Genomic DNA, 18032 nt, shown 5'->3' on the forward strand with positions numbered 1-18032 from the left:
TATGATTGATGTTGTCATGTGAATTGGAAAAGAATTTCCCAAAATTTTGTTAAGTTGAGAGATAGCAACGTGCCATTGAACTGCATAGGGTTTGGAACTAGAGTTTGTGCAACTGTACAAATGATAAATAAAGTCTGCGTGTACTTTACAAACTTTTCAGTTGAACATAATGTTTATTATCGATGCATCAAACTTTAAATTATGTTTTCCAGCTTTACAATAGCAGTTATTGATATTTTGTTACACCTTACTGAAAACTGGTCAGTCTTAGAGAAAAAAATCAACTGCGTTACTGAGACTTACTCGTCAGGGTTGGCAGGTCTGTCAGTCCCACCACCACCATGTATTGTACTGTAGGTAGTGACCCCAATCCCACCACAGCCATATATTGTACTGTTGGTAGTGATCCCAATCCCACTACCACCATGTATTGTAGTTTTGGTAGTGACCCCAATCCCACCACCACCATGTATTGTAGTTTTGGTAGTGACCCCAATCCTACCACAACCATGTATTGTACTGTAGGTAGTGACCCCAGTCCCACCAGCACCATGTATTGTACTGTAGGTAGTGACCCCAATCCCACCACCACCATGTATTGTAGTTTTGGTAGTGACCCCAATCCCACCAGCACCATGTATTGTACTGTAGGTAGTGACCCCAGTCCCATCACAACCATGTATTGTACTTTTAGGTAGTGACCCCAATCCCACCACCACCATGTATTGTAGTTTTGGTAGTGACCCCAATCCCACCACCACCATGTATTGTACTTTAGGTAGTGACCCCCAACCCACCACCACCATGTATTGTACTGTAGTGAGTGACCCCAATCCAACCAACACCATGTATTGTACTGTAGGTAGTGACCCCAATCCCACCACAACCATGTATTGTACTGTAGTGAGTGACCCCAATCCAACCAACACCATGTATTGTACTGTAGGTAGTGACCCCAATCCCACCACAGCCATGTATTGTACTGTTGGTAGTGATCCCAATCCCACTACCACCATGTATTGTAGTTTTGGTAGTGACCCCAATCCCACCACCACCATGTATTGTACTGTAGGTAGTGACCCCAGTCCCATCACCACCATGTATTGTACTTTAGGTTGTTGTTGTTGTTTTGGGGTTTAACGCCATTTTTCAGCATGATAGGCTATACATGGCGGCCAGTATTAATGGTGGAGGAAGAACCCGGAAAACCCCGGAAAGAACCACCGACCCACGAGAAGCTACTGGCAAGCTTTCTCACATGCCCACATTGGCTGAATCTTAGACTCGAACCGCCACAGACAGAGGTGAGATGGCAGTGATCCGTAATGAAGAGCGCTTTAGACCACTCGGCCACTCAGGGCCCCCTGTACTTTAGGTAGTGACCCCAATCCCACCAGCACCATGTATTGTACTGTAGTGAGTGACCCCAATCCCACCAGCACCATGTATTGTACTGTAGGTAGTGACCCCAGTCCCATCACCACCATGTATTGTACTGTAGTGAGTGACCCCAATCCCACCACCACCATGTATTGTACTGTAGGTAGTGACCCCAATCCCACCACCACCATGTGTTGTACTGTAGTGAGTGACCCCAATCCCACCACCACCATGTGTTGTACTGTAGGTAGTGACCCCAGTCCCATCACCACCATGTATTGTAGTTTAGGTAGTGACCCCCAACCCACCACTACCATGTATTATACTGTAGTGAGTGACCCCAATCCCACCACCACTATGTATTGTACTGTAGTGAGTGACCCCAATCCCACCACCACTATGTATTGTACTGTAGGTAGTGACCCCAATCCCACCACCACTATGTATTGTACTGTTGGTAGTGACCCCAATCCCACCACTACCATGTATTGTACTGTTGGTAGTGACCCCAAACCCACCACTACCATGTATTGTACTGTAGGTAGTGACCCCAATCCCACCACAACCATGTATTGTAGTTTAGGTGGTGACCCCAATCCCACCACCACCATGTATTGTACTTTAGGTAGTGACCCCCAACCCACCACTACCATGTATTGTACTGTAGTGAGTGACCCCAATCCAACCACCACCATGTATTGTACTGTAGGTAGTGACCCCAATCCCACCACAACCATGTATTGTAGTTTAGGTAGTGACCCCAATCCCACCACCACCATGTATTGTACTTTAGGTAGTGACCCCCAACCCACCACCACCATGTATTGTACTGTAGTGAGTGACCCCAATCCAACCAACACCATGTATTGTACTGTAGGTAGTGACCCCAATCCCACCACAACCATGTATTGTACTGTAGTGAGTGACCCCAATCCAACCAACACCATGTATTGTACTGTTGGTAGTAACCCCAATCCCACCACCACCATGTATTGTACTGTAGTGAGTGACCCCAATCCAACCACCACCATGTATTGTACTGTAGGTAGTGACCCCAATCCCACCACAACCATGTATTATACTTTAGGTAGTGACCCCTATCCCATCACCACCATGTATTGTACTGTGTAGGTAGTGACCCCAATCCCACCACCACCATGTATTGTACTGTAGTGAGTGACCCCTATCCCACCACCACCATGTATTGCACTGTTATTAAATGATAATAATGACTTAAATCAACTGAAAATAAATTTAAATGTTTGAGTTACCTCATGCTTGTTCCTTGTTTTGATTGGTTTATATTTCCCCCTTGTTTTAGTAAGCTAGCTGGTATATTAAGGTCTGCGTGTTCAAGTAGTTAACCATGCTGTGTTTGTAGTACTCTACTTTCTTCATTTAAACCATCTTTCATGGGCATCCTAATTTTCATTCCACTCAAAGTGGCCGGTCTGTTCAAATACTTCTAAACTAAGAGTACTCCAGGCATGAGATGTTTAAACAGTCCTAAGCTGAGTCTCATTACTCCATGAGTGATATGTTTAAACACTCAGAAACTGAGTCAAAGAGTACTCCAGAGGTGGGATGTTGATTATGATATGACCTAGTTCAGTTGTCATAATTCTGTGTCTGTTGGTGGCAAGATACAAGTATCTCTCTTCAGATGTTTAAAATACTGTTGCCTTTAACAGTGGCATTGGATGTGCTTTTCCACATAACACTTGTTTTAGTTTCTCTGAACATGGCAGATGTTCGCCAGACACTGAATCAGGTTCTTTAAAATGTCGGATCATGTAAGTGATATAAATAATAAAATAATATCAGCACCAAATTAACTCAAAATTTTAAAGCATATTAAAAAAAAATCTTTAATAAAAATTATTATCCATCTTTTAACATCAGGTTTTACTCTGAAACCTTTCTGTTGATAATAGATTTGTACAAAAATGTAAACTGGTTAAAAATATGTTGAACATCCATAACTTAACATCCACTGTTTAAGAGGCAGGCCTATCCATATTGAGACAGTTCTGTTTTTAGCACGCTGCACTTTGTGGCTTGGGGAAATGTATGTCACACCACGAAGCAAAAGACTCAAAGGTAAAGGATTAGACTGGGTATTGTAGAAAAAAAGATCCTTTAGAAATTGGTACCACTAATAGGAATTTGAAGGTAACTTCAGTTTGCTTCATTCTGGACAAATCTTTTATTCTAGAAAATAGGATGCCTAAAATACAACTTGTCTCTGGTCCATTGGTATTCTTTTGTTTTCCAAATGTTTTGTGGATAATTGTGTTAATATTTTGCTACTATTTAGATTTTGTTAAACTGATGTATAAAAGGGCAGGAGGACTGTAAAGATGTTTTTTTAACACTAGGTGGAACTCGTGCTTGGTGTTTAGCTCATCTCAACTGTCCCTTTTCCCAGGCTTTGTCCTTATCATATTGTTATTTTTTAAATGTTTGACAGTAATTTGAGTGTAAAAAGATGTTAAGAAAAATTAAAGTAGAAAAAGGATATCATAGTTTTCAAAGATAAAACCTTTTTCAGGATTACTTTTACAAATGTAACCTCAGGTATATTTTTGTCGTGTGTTTATCATGAGAAAAATTGCAATGTTATTTACATAGATTTGCTGCAGTTTCTTGTTTGTTAAAGGCAGTTTATTTTGTTTCAACAGGTAGAAGTCATGGATGATGAAGCCACTCAGCCCTTGGAGAGTATGGAAGTCAAAAAGCCAGAAATAGAAAACATTTCATCACCAGACAGTGAGGAAAAAGGCTGCTCTGTAAGACCATGGACTCTTGATAGAATTGTAAGATATCACTGTAATCAAAACTTTTGTGAAGTTGAAGTACATGAACATATTGCAACTCTGAGCACTTTTTAGTCCTACAATGTAAGACATAGCACATGTTGGGTTTTGTTTTAGTGCTATGTCTTACTCTCCAAATAATGGCCTTAAAGAAGAAAATTAAAAAAATAGTAAATCAAGTAAAGTAGAAAATAAGCGAAGTTAAGCCCATGGTTGACATAGGTGCGAGTAGTCAAAGTTTCAGGAATATCTCACACATTTGGCAGCATATATTGACATTCTTCCACTAATTTATGTGTAATTAATATACTTACTGTGCAGTGTTTATCATGGTGGAATGAAAATATGACACTAGCAAATGGACGCATATTCATGTTCCGTTGACATACATTTGAATTTGTTGCAATGCGATGGTAGTTGAGGTATGCCGAAGTATGTTTAAGTAGGTTCATGTGGCAGATATGTTTCTTAAACGAAACATTGCTTTACACTTCCAATAGGCATAATATATTTTTATTCGTTTCGTTAAAGAATAATATTTCAACTTCACCTGATTTCGGCATTCCTGACTTTCATCACTTTCCAGTCAACTGAAATATAGGCCAACAAAACTTGAAAACATGTCCATTTCTTTTGTGAGAATTTGAATTTATTAGAGAAAAGACATCAGAGTAAGTAAAGTCTGACTAAAACATTATGATTTAGTTTGTAGAAAAGCGCCGTTATTTTAGTTGCCAGTTGTGTGAGATATTCCTGAAAATTTGATCAGTCGACATCAAAACACACTACACAGCACTGTTAGTTAGGCAGTAAGACCCTGATGCCCAAAACATAAATATCAGCATCAAGGTCTTACATGTAGGACTAAGCACTTCTGTGTTTGTCTGCTTTAACCACCCATGATGAACTCTCTTATCAAATATCTCCATGTACAAGATGTCTCTTTTGCTTGAACTGAGTGTAATGTAGTATCAGTTTTTTAAAGCTTTGTGTGGTTCCTACTTTTTACCAGATTTCGGTTTACCTCTAGACGTTTAGAGCTAACAGATTAAGTGTTCAAAGACACGCACTGTTGCTTTATATTTGCACGGTCAGTTTGCAAGTCTGTCTATAATAATAATAATCTATAATATTAATAATAATGAGGACTTTGTATAGCGCCTAATCTTTAGAAGCTCTAAGCGCTTTTCAACATTAGACAACACCTATAAGATAAAAAACACATATAATGATATGATTACAAAAACAAACACCATGAAATTAGAAAACATTTAAAAAAACATGCTGAGAATATTTAAAGTAGGAAACATTATTGGGTCTTTAAGTTTGTTTTTGCAGTCGAAATAAGTGAGTTTTGAGACCCCTCTTGAATGTGATCACTGTGTCTTTGTGTCTAAGTTCAGTGGGCAATTCATTCCATGTTGCTGGGCCCTGGTATGCAAAAGAAAGCTGTCCATATGACTTTGTTTTCCTAGTGGGAATAATGTTTTCCTAGTGGGAATAATGAGTATACGACTGTCAGAAGAGGAGCGTAAGTATCTTGCTGGTGTGTACACATGGGTGAGGTCGGATAGGTATGTTGGACTAGAGTCTGACAGTGAAACGTAGCACAAAGAACAAATTTTGTGTTTGATTCTGGATCAAATGGATAGCCAGTATAGGGTATAGAGCAGTGGGGAGGTATGCTCTGATCGTGGTACTCTAAGTATGATCCGAGTAGGTGTGTTTTGAACTTTTTGAAGTTTCTGGAGCAGATATTGAGATGAACCAGACAGAATTTGAGTTACAATAGTCCAGTCTTGAAAATACTAATGAACACACAAATGTTTTAGTGGCATCAACTGAAAGATATTTGCGAATTGAGCTGATGCGTCTCAGCTCAAGATATGCAGCCTTGCATATGTTGATGACATGTTGGTGCAATATGAGAGTACTGTCCAGAGTAACACCTAGGTTTCGTACTGATTGTGTGAATTTAATGTTGGTGTTGCTGATATTTATTGTTTGAGGTAAAGGATGTGAATGAGAAAGTCTTTGAGTTGTGATCAGAATGGCCTCAGTTTTATCATCATTCATCTGCAGCTTGTTACGTTCATCCATGATTTCACATCAGAAATGCACCTCTCTACACCTTGGATGGTAGCATCAGCTTCAATTGGGTGGCTAGATTTGTATATTTGGGTGTCATCAGCATACAATTGGTGAGACACTGGATGATGATCTATGATACTTGAGAGCGACTGAGTGTACAGAATGAAGAGAACAGGTCCAAGAACAGACCCCAGTGGAACACCACAACATAGATCAACTGGGCTGGAGTGTATTCCATTTGCAGATACAATTTGTGTCCTGTTGACCAAGTAGGACTTGAACCACAGTAGGGCTGTATCATGAATGCCAAATACATGCTGGAGACGGTGAAGTAATATATCATGGTCTTTTGTGTCAAATGCTGCAGACAAATCAAGGAGGGTGAGGACTGTAATCTTTCCTCTATCCAACGCAGAGAGAATGTCATTAACTACTGACACATAGATGGCATTCACATCAAAACTGTGTAAAAGCTATTGGGAATTTCCACCCAAATGCCAGCATGCATGACATGTTACATACTTTAGATTACAGGGAACAGTTCACAAAGAGAGGTTAGGGAAAAGTCGTATTGACATGAGGTTTTCAGAAGAAGATTAAGTAACAACACTGTAATATGTCAATAATTTCTGCACACATGAAGTTGACCCACTTTTTACTTTAGTCCCTTGCTAATTAATATTTTTCAATTTTACAACAAAACTAAGCACATTTTACCTTTTGACAATAATACATGATTACAAATACTTAGATTGCAAGAAAACAGAAGTTACAATTTTTTAAAAAGTACTTGTACCAGTAAAACTAAAGGAGATGGTAAAAAAAGAATCAGGATGAACAGAATAGTAGTGTAGTAAAGAATCCATATATCAGAATGATATCAAGTATTTTTTTCATCAATTTCATCATTAGTTAATGAGACTGCTTCAGACTGTTGTGTACTAGATAACAGTAATCCAGTTTGTAATGCAAATACCAAATGATGGTTTGGAACTAATTGACAAAAGGTCTGCAGAAAATATCACCATGATCAAAATAAACATAGGAAGAACCGAACACAAACAGGACAGATTTTATCCATCTTGCTTTGAGTTTACACAGATCAGCCAGTCTCCTGTGTTTTGATGTCATTTAATTTTTGCACAAAGAGATCATGTACTTAATATGATATGAAAGTTTGTCTCGTTATTCTTTTATTGCCATAGTGGTTCTGCTAACTAGATCTACACACGTGTAATTATGGGGATTCTCTGATGTTCCCTATGAGCATTAATCTGTTTACTGTTTCTGAATTTAATATGATCTTACTCCGCTATGTATGAATATTATTCTGCGCTGAGAACTCCTTTCATTGCCTGCTATCTGAAACACATATGCCTAACTAGCTTGAATAAGTTACTGTTCTTTATGGTTGTGCAATTTTAACATCTCACAGGGATGGCCCCATGAGTATTCTCTCTTGGATTTCTCTGTTCCAAAACGAAAAGTTTTCCAGAGGTCTTGCTAGGATTTTAAAACTAGGAGTCCAGGACTCCCATTCTGGTAAAAATAGGAGGCCCACCAGAACAAGTTGCAGTCCCCTTCCAGAAAACTATGCAAATTATAAGAACTATTGGTTGCCATTGAGTTTAATTTCTACATTCTTTATAATACTGACATGGCTCTTGTTTGTCCATCAGATTGAGTCTGAGTTTTGTCAATCCAAGGAAGGTCTTATTCAAAGCATTAAGCCAGGCATCACACACTTTCTTACACTTGGCTACTGTCCCATCCAAACTATCAGTTATAGCAACTTTAGCACTCTCCTGAATCTCTTTACAATCTTCATCAGTTTGCCGTTGAACCCCAAAATACTCATTCAAGTCTGAATCTCAAAATGTCATGATTCCGAGGTCACATGCACTGCTTATTCCACTACACTCGGAAATGAACACAATAATGAAAGCTAAAGTTGTTTATTTGCTGTACTGTTATGAATGACATGTACATCTCTGGGTCTTTCTGCCTCTGAATTCAGGCACTTGTAAATATCAGTAGATTTTCCTACCAAGCTACCAGTCAAAGCCTTTGATCTTGCTGAGCAGCTATTGCAGCATGTTCTTTTGATGTACTCTTATAACGGTGACTTGTAGGTGTGTGTGTATGCTTTCAGCCACTAAATTCTGTCATTGTAAACATAGCATATCTAATTGATCAACACATTTTCCCACCAAACAGGTGGCTGAAGCATGACTGGCAAGTCTTTGAATTTTGCCACCCACATGTTACATGTGTACGGAGGACTCTTGCCTAAGTGATTTTAAAGTCCAACATTCCCATAGTCTGCTTGTTCAGACATGGGTATCTTGAATAAATATAATCAGCATATCGTCCATCCAATACGTACATCAATTTTGGGCTCAAAATCACACACTGGTATTTTCAGTGACATTTTCCCAATTTCCAAAAGACCAATATACATGAAATTCATTCACCAGCCAGTATTTGCCGATTGAAAAAGTTGTCTGAAGACAAACCCTGTTGTGATTCAGCCATATTGGTTTCCTGTGTGGCCCTTATTCGAAACACCCATTTGTAAAATTTCCATGATGAAAAAAGGTTAAAACTACCATAAAATGCTTGTTCCAGGGCCCAATCAACCAAGCAAATTTAGTTTAACAGCCGGTCATGTCGAACCAAAATATATAGCTATCTGGACGTCGAATCAAGTGCTGCAAGACCTTTACTGGCAGTGCAAATTACGTCACATAATGCACTTTTAAAGTTAAAAGTTTAATAAAAAATTGCATACTGCGCAAAGTATGTTTTACATCCGCGACGTTGATGTAATTTGTGGAACGTGTATCACTGCATTAAAAGTACACGAATTTGTACAAATTACATGCACTCATGTGTACCGGCATCATTTTCTGACCCAGTGTTTTATTCACGTTAGACTACTAGGAAGGGGTTAAATGTGATTTTTAATACATACTCGTTTTATTTTCTGACAACCCCACCAGCGATTTCTTGTTTTGTTAACACAACCCACAACAGAAGTGATTTTCCTAACCAACCTTCCACTGTCAGAATCAAAATAGTTTGAAACAACCTTCTACAGAAATATTTTTGAAGTGCCATCCCCAGGGGGATATATGTTCTACTGGAACAGCCCAAAGTTACTCAAAGTAGATTCACAGCTAAACATAGATAAAACTGTTTTCTACCAAACTCCCTGACTTTGGTGTCTTTCAACTCAAAGCACCAGTCTTTTTTTTAAAACTACATTTGTCTTTTAGACCAGTGTATCCAGGAGTGCAAAATCAAACCCACTTAAGCCTTGAATTCAGAAGAGTTGTCTTTTCCTGATCGTTTATCCTCCAGACTTGGATTTCCATGAGATCTCTTCACCAAAAATTGCTCGATTTGAACCAGGTTGGATGTGTGACTTCAGATTCAGTACAACTTAATAAGGAATGCAGGGAATCATGCTTTAGCAGACACTTCCATATATGGGATGTCAGCTCATAAACGAGAACATACGTCTATCCCATCTCTGAAATTTATGATATTTTTAACAATTAAATGAAGGACACCTGTAAATAAGTACACATTTTTGTTGTCCCTTTTAATGGCTTTTGACAGTCATTTCACTTCAGCCTTTGGAAGAGTTATCTGAATGCTTATCTTCTCCAAACTTTGGTTTCCCAAGAAAGTTTCTCTCTTTAAGGACCTTCCAGGTAAATTGCAGAGAGCAGGGTCCTTCTTCATGCACCCATTGCTGCTAGCTCTTGTGTGTACATTTTCATCCATTGCCTGCCAGAGTCTTTGTTACCTTACTGTAAAAACTAAATATTTTTAAAGAAATTACTGAATTTCTCTGAAAATTGTTATTTGATTCCAAGGGAAAGTGTACAGGGTGATAAAATAAATCACTTTTGTTTTCAGGAATCAGAGGCTGATGAAGTTGAGCCATTGCATCGACATTACAGGTAAAGTTGTTTGAAGAATTGGTTTGTCTTTAAATTAATCATTCAGTTGAGATCAGTTATGAATCCAAAGGTTTTAGAATTGAAAAGTATGAGACCTTATTATCTTTTTCTCCCACTCTTTGCAACAAACATGTAAAATATGGATTCATTTTAGGGGAGGTCATCATAGTATTGTGAGAAAAAAAATTTGTTTCCAGAGTACTTTTAAAGAAGTTTTCAGAAAGATGCTTATTTCCCTAAAGTTAAATAAAGTAAATTTAATATTTTAACAGATGCTTTATTATTTATGTCATTTTAATGTCATAGTAATATTTATTTCTGATGTAGAAACAATGATAGGGCATTCCAGCATATGTATTGTGGTTGATATATATATAAAATTCTGTTTTACAAATTATTAAAAAGGTTAGATTTGTATGAAAGTTATCACAGTTTACATTCACCATTTAGCAAAAGTTTTCATATTTCTTTTGTCTATGTAAAGAAATTTGATGATGCCATTAGTAGGTATTGTTTTATTCATTGTCTTGTGAATTATATATACAGAGATGCTACAGGGTGTGTGAGTGCATGTTTCACAAAATTTGTACAAATTGGCACACATTAAAAGTGGTGATGTGTGAGAAAGCCTACATATTAGTTTCAAACCACAAATATTTAAATATACTGTGCACATAGCTGCCAAGTGTCCCGTTTTTTCCGTATTTGTCCCATATTTTGGACCTAAATACGGGTGTATGTTTTTTTGGCAAAAAATACATTTTTTATTTTTTTAAAAATATTTAAAAAATTCCTTGCAATTTTCAGTTTAGAACGGGCACATGGTTCCATTCTGATAGAAATGTATCGCATGTATATAGGAATACAGTTCTACAATATGATTGGTTCATTTGAAATCGAGGCTACAATGCCTGTCTTTATCCGCCATATTGGATTTCGCAAACAGTTACCGCTGTCACTGTATCTTATTTTCGTAATATTCAACTTCTAATCATGTTGAATAGGAAAGCAGAATATTCAGAATCTTCTCCAGGAAAGACAAGAAAACAGAACTAGATGGATAATTGTGCCGTCTTGTTTAGATTTGTAAAACCATCTAGTAAAGGAGAAAACTGTACGTTTTTACAAATTGTGTAACGTGATTTCACTAGAGCTAATAAACACCAGCTTGCTGTTTCATCATACACAACTCAGCCCGAACTTTATGACGTATATAAATACCAGAGAGAACCTTGATGTAATTTGATCGAAATTCGGTTTATTAAATTTCTTATGGAAATTAACCTTCCTCTTTCAGTTACTAGTGTTGCTGGCGATTTATTTCGCACACGTTTTCCAGACAGTAAAATCGTAAAGGATTACTCATATGCTAGAACAAAAACTGTTCAATAAGAAAATCACACAGAATTGAGATCATCAATGAAAGTTGATACCTTCAAATTGATAATGATTGGAAAAAAATAAGGTGTGGAAAAGGCTACTATAAAAAGTCTGTGTCTGAGTGTGTTGCACTCTTGCACCTTCTGAATGGGCACCCAAATGGAATATGGTACAACACATGCATATTTGACATTAAATAATTATGTAAAGCACTGTCCTACTTTACTGATGGTTGTATATGTTGTAAATAGTTACATATGCATTAAAATTTTAAAAATCAGTATTTGTTCCTGAAAATCAGTATTTTTGTCACAAGAAGTCAGTATTTTTTTTATTTGGGGGTTGGCAGTTATGTGTGCAGTATTTGGTTTTATTCAGTCATTCACCCTTAAAGTGCTTGTTGTGACAAAAGTCAAACTGTTAGAAATATTGTAACACTTGTCTCAATGTGTATTTCTTTATAACTGTTTACACGTATGGTTTCTTTGTCTTGGCATGGTTGGTTAAACTAAATTTTATTGGCACATTTGGCCTTGTAACAAGCTTTATCATAGTTTGGTGATTGCATCAGGAAGTTTTACAAATGCTTGTTTATAGTACAGGCTTATTAGGAAGATTCAAAATGACTCCCATCACGGTTCCTCTTTAGATGACAATTTCATTTGGCAAATACTGGCTGATCATGGCGATGAAGGAAGTTTATTTTTAAAGTTAAAAAGTATATTAAATTATTGGAGCTGGGAAAGTGTTGATACAGATATTTTTGAGTGATTTTGTATTAAAAAATGGTGTTAAATTTGAGATGGATGGCATGATGATCAACTCATTTCAGTGGTATGTTGAAATTAATTGTGGAAAAAGTGAAATTAAAATACAGACAATATAAAAGTAGAGTGCTTCTTGTTAAAATTTCTATCCAGTGGGATCATGTGCTTCAAAACCATATAGTCCTATGGGCTGTTCCATTTAGACATACATGGTAAGCAGGGAAGACAGTTTAAAAAATATATGCCAGGGTACTTTGATTTCACAGTTTCTGTTCAAATGATAAGAAATTTCTAAATTGCATTTTGGGTCAGTGCCCCACTTTAAAAGTGCTTTCCCTGGGTCCCGTTTATGTTTTAATGGAACAGTCCTTGCATAAAGGTTACGATAAATCAACTAAGAAACAAAAATTGAATTTAATAAGTAATGATATTTATTTCATAAAAATAACTGTTCGAACAAACAGACTATAGCATTAATGGACTTAAAATCTGTGGCATTAATGGACTTAAAATCTATGGCATTAATGGACTTAAAATCTATGGCATTAATGGACTTAAAATCCTAATACAGCATTATGGATCTGCTATTTAAAGAATATTTAACTTTGGCAAAGGTTATGTTAGTGAAAAAACTTATTTTGGAGCAGAAGTATCTAATAACACAATACCCATGAGCTGTGGAAGACTGTGCTTAACTAACATATAGAACAGTTTTCAAACTTGTTCCACTGGCTGGACATGTCCCTTCAGACAGCATATTGAAATTGAGTTCTCAGCACAGAACACTATTCATATACAGATAAGGAACAAATTAAGCTCAGAAACAACAGATTTATACTTATACGACTAGAGGCAATAGGGGTCTTACAGAATGGAGCAGGGAGAAAGAGAGATGGATATTAAAGTGTTATGTAGATATTGAACTATGGCCATTTCCTCCGCCCACTCATTTTACAAGAGAGTCCGAATTTGTAGGAAGGAATGAGGCATGCTGACAACTTGTATAAATATTTTGAACATTGTACATTTGTTGGCTACTCTTTGGAAGTGGGTGTTAAAAGTTAAATGAAGTTTTCTGTCCTAAAATTGTGTTCCAATGGAAGAATTTCCATATCCAGGGCCAGTACATAGATGAATGTATCTTCTGACAGGAAATGGTGTCAAATAATGAAGCTGACATTGATCTAGCATTTGAGTATGTAAAAACCTTAATTTGCATCTAAGAATTTTATTGTAATCAAGCATTACTGTTTCAAGTGTGGGCACAGCTTGTTTGGTATTACTCGTACTGCATTGAACATTGCAGACATCCAAGGTGTCAATAGCACAACGATGTTGTCTTCAGTGTCATTGAGTGCACTCGTGTGTGATAAACATATCCCACATTGGTTTCTCACATAGGTAAACTGTATCACACAAATGAGAACAAGAGATATAGTTATCATCATGATCATTGTTTTCAAACTTCCTTATGTCTTTTTAAAATTTGTTTTTGTTAGCAACACTTTGGAAGACTGAGTTACAAAGGTCTTTTGGTGTATGTATGTATATGTATATGTATGTATGTATGTATGTATGTGTGTGTGTATATATATATATATATATATATATATATATATATATATATATATATATATATATATATATATATATTCTATCTCTTTTCAGAATTGTAACTGGAAAGGTAAGTAGACATCAGTAAAAGTGATCAAAATATGCAGTGTAGGTGTCTTAATGGAACACCTGTTATGCCTAGATATGATTAACCAGGTCAAGTAACTACAACAGCAATATTTGTCAAACTTGATCTTCAAAGTCTACAAACATGAACAATAAACTCTGACCTTAAAGTTTGAATTTAGTTTCTTTGCAAGCTGTTTATGATGTGTACTTTCATGATTGTGTTAATACCACTTAGTCTTAAACTAAGTAACAGAAAGAAGCAAGATCTACAAGTTTACTAAAATTCTGCAAAGAATTTTTTCCCTAGAATACAAAGTGAAAATTTAAGAGGAACTTGCATTATTGGTTACTTAAATACTTAAATTCCAATTAGTCTTAAATGTTCTATCACAAGTTCAGAAGTATAGAATGTTCCGAATGAATTCCAGTAATCTTGAATGTGCTGATGTACTGATTGTCTTGTGTGTGTTGATGTACCAATATTCTTGATGTATCACAATGATATAAGCCAGAATGTCAAAGTAATCCAAAGAAGTGTTTTAGTCAAAAAAAGTCAATAAGCTTATAATCTTAAATAATTTAAATAACTGATGGACAGTTATTTACCTAACCTCTTTATATACAAACTACCACCTAACCTTTTAGTGAACATTGTATCACTTGAAATTATGATATAAATCAGGTAGACATTACATGACAATAGTCAGATAGGCCAAAACTGTACATTCAATCACTGATAAAGGTCAAACACACAATATAAATTCAATATACATGATGCTTGTCTTAATTTAAACATTTAGTTATTACTTTCAGTACATATTCATTTCTTTAGGTAAAGAGGAACCCAGAGTTTCCACTGAAAATGCCGAACAAGTTGGAATATGCTAAAGCAATTCTTCAGATGTTTGAAATATATAATCGCAAGTTGCGAGAAGCTCAGACAAAATGTGGGAACCCATTGGATTGGGGAGAAACGGTAAAAGTAGGCCAGCATTGCACAAAAACTATTGATGTAAAGAGAAGAGGACAAGCGATAATGACTATGTCAGATTCAGAAGAGTCAGCTGAAAACTTTAGAATGGACACTAATCAGACACATTCCATAACGATTGAAGAAACACAGGATTTCAAAATGAATGACAGAAAGGCTCCAGTCTCCACTAGAAAGAACATGAGTAAATTTAGGATAAATTCACCTGATATTTTTGAAGAAAACACATTTGATTTGGTAGAGGATGGGTTTCTTAATAAAAACACAGGAGAATCCCAGTTGGTTAGAATGGAGACACAAAACTTGACTGATATCGTTGAATTAAAGCAAAAACATTTGGGTCCAGATGTTCGTGAAGATGATCAAAATATTGTTGCTAAGAAGAGTGATGTATTTGAAGCTCAAAAAATCAACAATAATGAGAGAAGAAGAAAACGTGAGATGGGAGATTCTGAAGATTTCGATAATTTTGAGTCAAAAATAAGGGTGACTAGGCGTAAAAATTACGCAAGACCAGCTGTAAAAGAGATCCAGAATTTTGAAATACTTCAGAGTGAAAAGATGACTTTGAAGAAAGGTATGCCCAAAACAGGATTTGGAAAATCAAAAGCAGTGGAATCTGGTAATGGATTATCTGCTCCATGTTATAAAAAGAACCATGAAAATTTACAAGTTGAAGGCCTAGAACATAAGAATAGAGTTCAAGCTACAATCAAAAAGGACTTCTTTGAAGAAATTGAGAATTTAAGTGCCAGCGAAGTTAGTGCAAAGAAGGGGAATTTATTTCCAGATGAATCGATGAACTATAAAAAAAATACAATGAAATTCAGTTGTGGGAATAAGAAAGAAAGTGGGTTGTTGGTTGAAGATACCCAAGATTTAGATGTGTCCGTGCCACATATGGGAAACAGAACTCAGAATGAGGAAGGAATTGATACAACTGTTGTGCAAGAAAGTCAACCACAAGATGAAGATGAAATGTCTCCCAACCTCCAAGATATAACTAAAGCTAAACATCATCAGACATTACAGAGAATAAAACAAACAGGCGCTGAATTAATGTGCAAGATGAAGAAATTTTTCACGACTGCGCAGGAGAAAGAGGAAGTATGTCAAGATAAACAAGAAGGCAGCCAATCACCAGTATACAAAAAAAGAAAGTTGTTTTCACAGAATATATGTATGATAGAAGCAGAGCCTGTTGCAAAACCAGGAGTGCAGCGCTTGATGAATAGACCAGCCAGTCACGAGTCGAATTCAACAGACCCTTGCAGTCAGGGCTCAAGTACCATGCTTAATCCAGTGGGGGAGCTGTACTCGACACAGATCAGTATTATTAAGGAAAAGAAAGCCAGGAATGCATTGACATTGAATCAAAAGGATATTTCGGCCAAATCCTGTACTGTGTTTGAACTCTCAGATAGTGAGGAAGAAGATGTAGATAAGCAAATTGGACAGGGAAAGCTTCCTCAAAGAGAAAGAAGTCAGAGAGGAGTTTCCATGCCAATAAAGTCAAAGAACAGAGGTCACAGTCAGGGTAAAAAATCACATTTTCAGAATAATAAAGCAGAAGTTGTGCAAGAGTTCATTGATTTTGCTGAAGATGGAACTGTAAGAAATGAAAAAAAAACAGGCTTGGAGAGGATGTTTACCTTTACATCCAAACCAACCACAGAAACATTAAAATCCAATAAGAAAGAAAAGGGGGGAAAAGATGAGAGTAAAGGGAAGCAACACTACAACAGAAATCAAGGACAGTTACAAGAAAAGAAGATAAGAACAAATACTGTAACCACTGAAGATGAAATAGAAATTTTTACTGATGAGGAATCGATGGATGGGAGACGAGATTTGTCACAGACCAATCACTTGCCACAAAACTCCTGGCCACAATACTCTGAAGAGCGTTCTTGCAATATAAAACCTGGAAAGTCCAAATTAAAGCTAGTGGACAGTAGTAAAAAGAAAGTATTGACTGAAAATTGTGAAGAGTCAGATGCTAAATCCAGTATAAATGTATCAAGAGAACCAAGTCATGGTACAGCCAGCACGTCAGCGGAGTTTGCGGGAACAGAAGAAAAATTGGAAGTTCTTCAAAGAAATGCAGTTGGTTTTGAAAGTAAAGTAAATGTAAAGACCCTCCCAGCTGGCACATTGACAAGTGTAGAGAAGGTAATGTCTGTTGAAAGTAGGACTTGTCAGAACAAAGACTTGATACAGGCAGGAACAAGCACTACTGGGCAGGGAAGAAGAGGTTATATTAACAGAAATGTTGTAGATTCTGGTAGAAAAACACCTGATGATGTCCTAGAGAAAAGTAAAGAGGAACGCAAAAAACAGGTATTTATAATGAGTATAGGTGTAATAATATTTTTAAGTTGGTGTTGGAAGAAAGTGAAATATGGCTGCCAGTTTATGGTTGCAGCTTTGGATAGTTTTTTGATACAGTTCTTTAAAGCAGTATAGTCTCCTCATCAGTTGTTTAACTTTGGTTATATTATCCGCTTAAAGTTAGCACTCTTATTAGCACTCAGATTTTCTAGGATTACTCTCTCTCTCTCTCTTATCACATTTGCAGATAGACAGTTTTTTTAATAGTGTTTCTGTGCAGGTAGGGTGGCATTTTCAGAATCTGTTTAGGCCAGAATTTTACCATTGGGATTATTGTTTGTTCATACTTTGGAAAAATGAGTGTTCTCATTAATTATCCCTTTCCCCATATTTTGTGATAAAGTTAATAGTAGTCTGCCATTTAATTTGTGGACCAATTTTATTCTCTTTTCCGTCAATTTTACATTGTTGCAACCCATTTTTAGTCTGGATTTTTTATTTCTTTTTTGGAATAAGATTACATTACAGAATTGTACAAATTCTTGCTTTGACAGTAATACAGTAATTCTCGCTTTGGCAGTACATACAGTAAATCTTGCTTTGGCAGTACATACAGTACCGT

At 36.5% G+C, this 18032-nt stretch overlaps 1 protein-coding gene across 5 annotated transcripts in view; it reads left to right on the plus strand.

Annotated features, from left to right (window-relative positions):
* Positions 1-18032, plus strand: part of LOC149794731 (uncharacterized) — a 97277-nt gene that overhangs the window by 41636 nt on the left and 37609 nt on the right. For all 5 annotated transcript variants that reach the window (XM_089964345.1, XM_089964348.1, XM_089964349.1 and 2 more), the window contains exons 8-11: positions 4062-4196; positions 10215-10258; positions 14074-14089; positions 14921-17419. In XM_089964345.1, coding sequence (XP_089820471.1) covers positions 4062-4196; positions 10215-10258; positions 14074-14089; positions 14921-17419 — 2694 coding nt within the window. The remainder of the gene's footprint in view (positions 1-4061; positions 4197-10214; positions 10259-14073; positions 14090-14920; positions 17420-18032) is intronic.

The sequence above is a fragment of the Sinohyriopsis cumingii genome, chromosome 7 (genome assembly GCF_028554795.1).
Source record: "Sinohyriopsis cumingii isolate HCF-2022 chromosome 7, ASM2855479v2, whole genome shotgun sequence".
NCBI classification, from domain to species: domain Eukaryota; kingdom Metazoa; phylum Mollusca; class Bivalvia; order Unionida; family Unionidae; genus Sinohyriopsis; species Sinohyriopsis cumingii.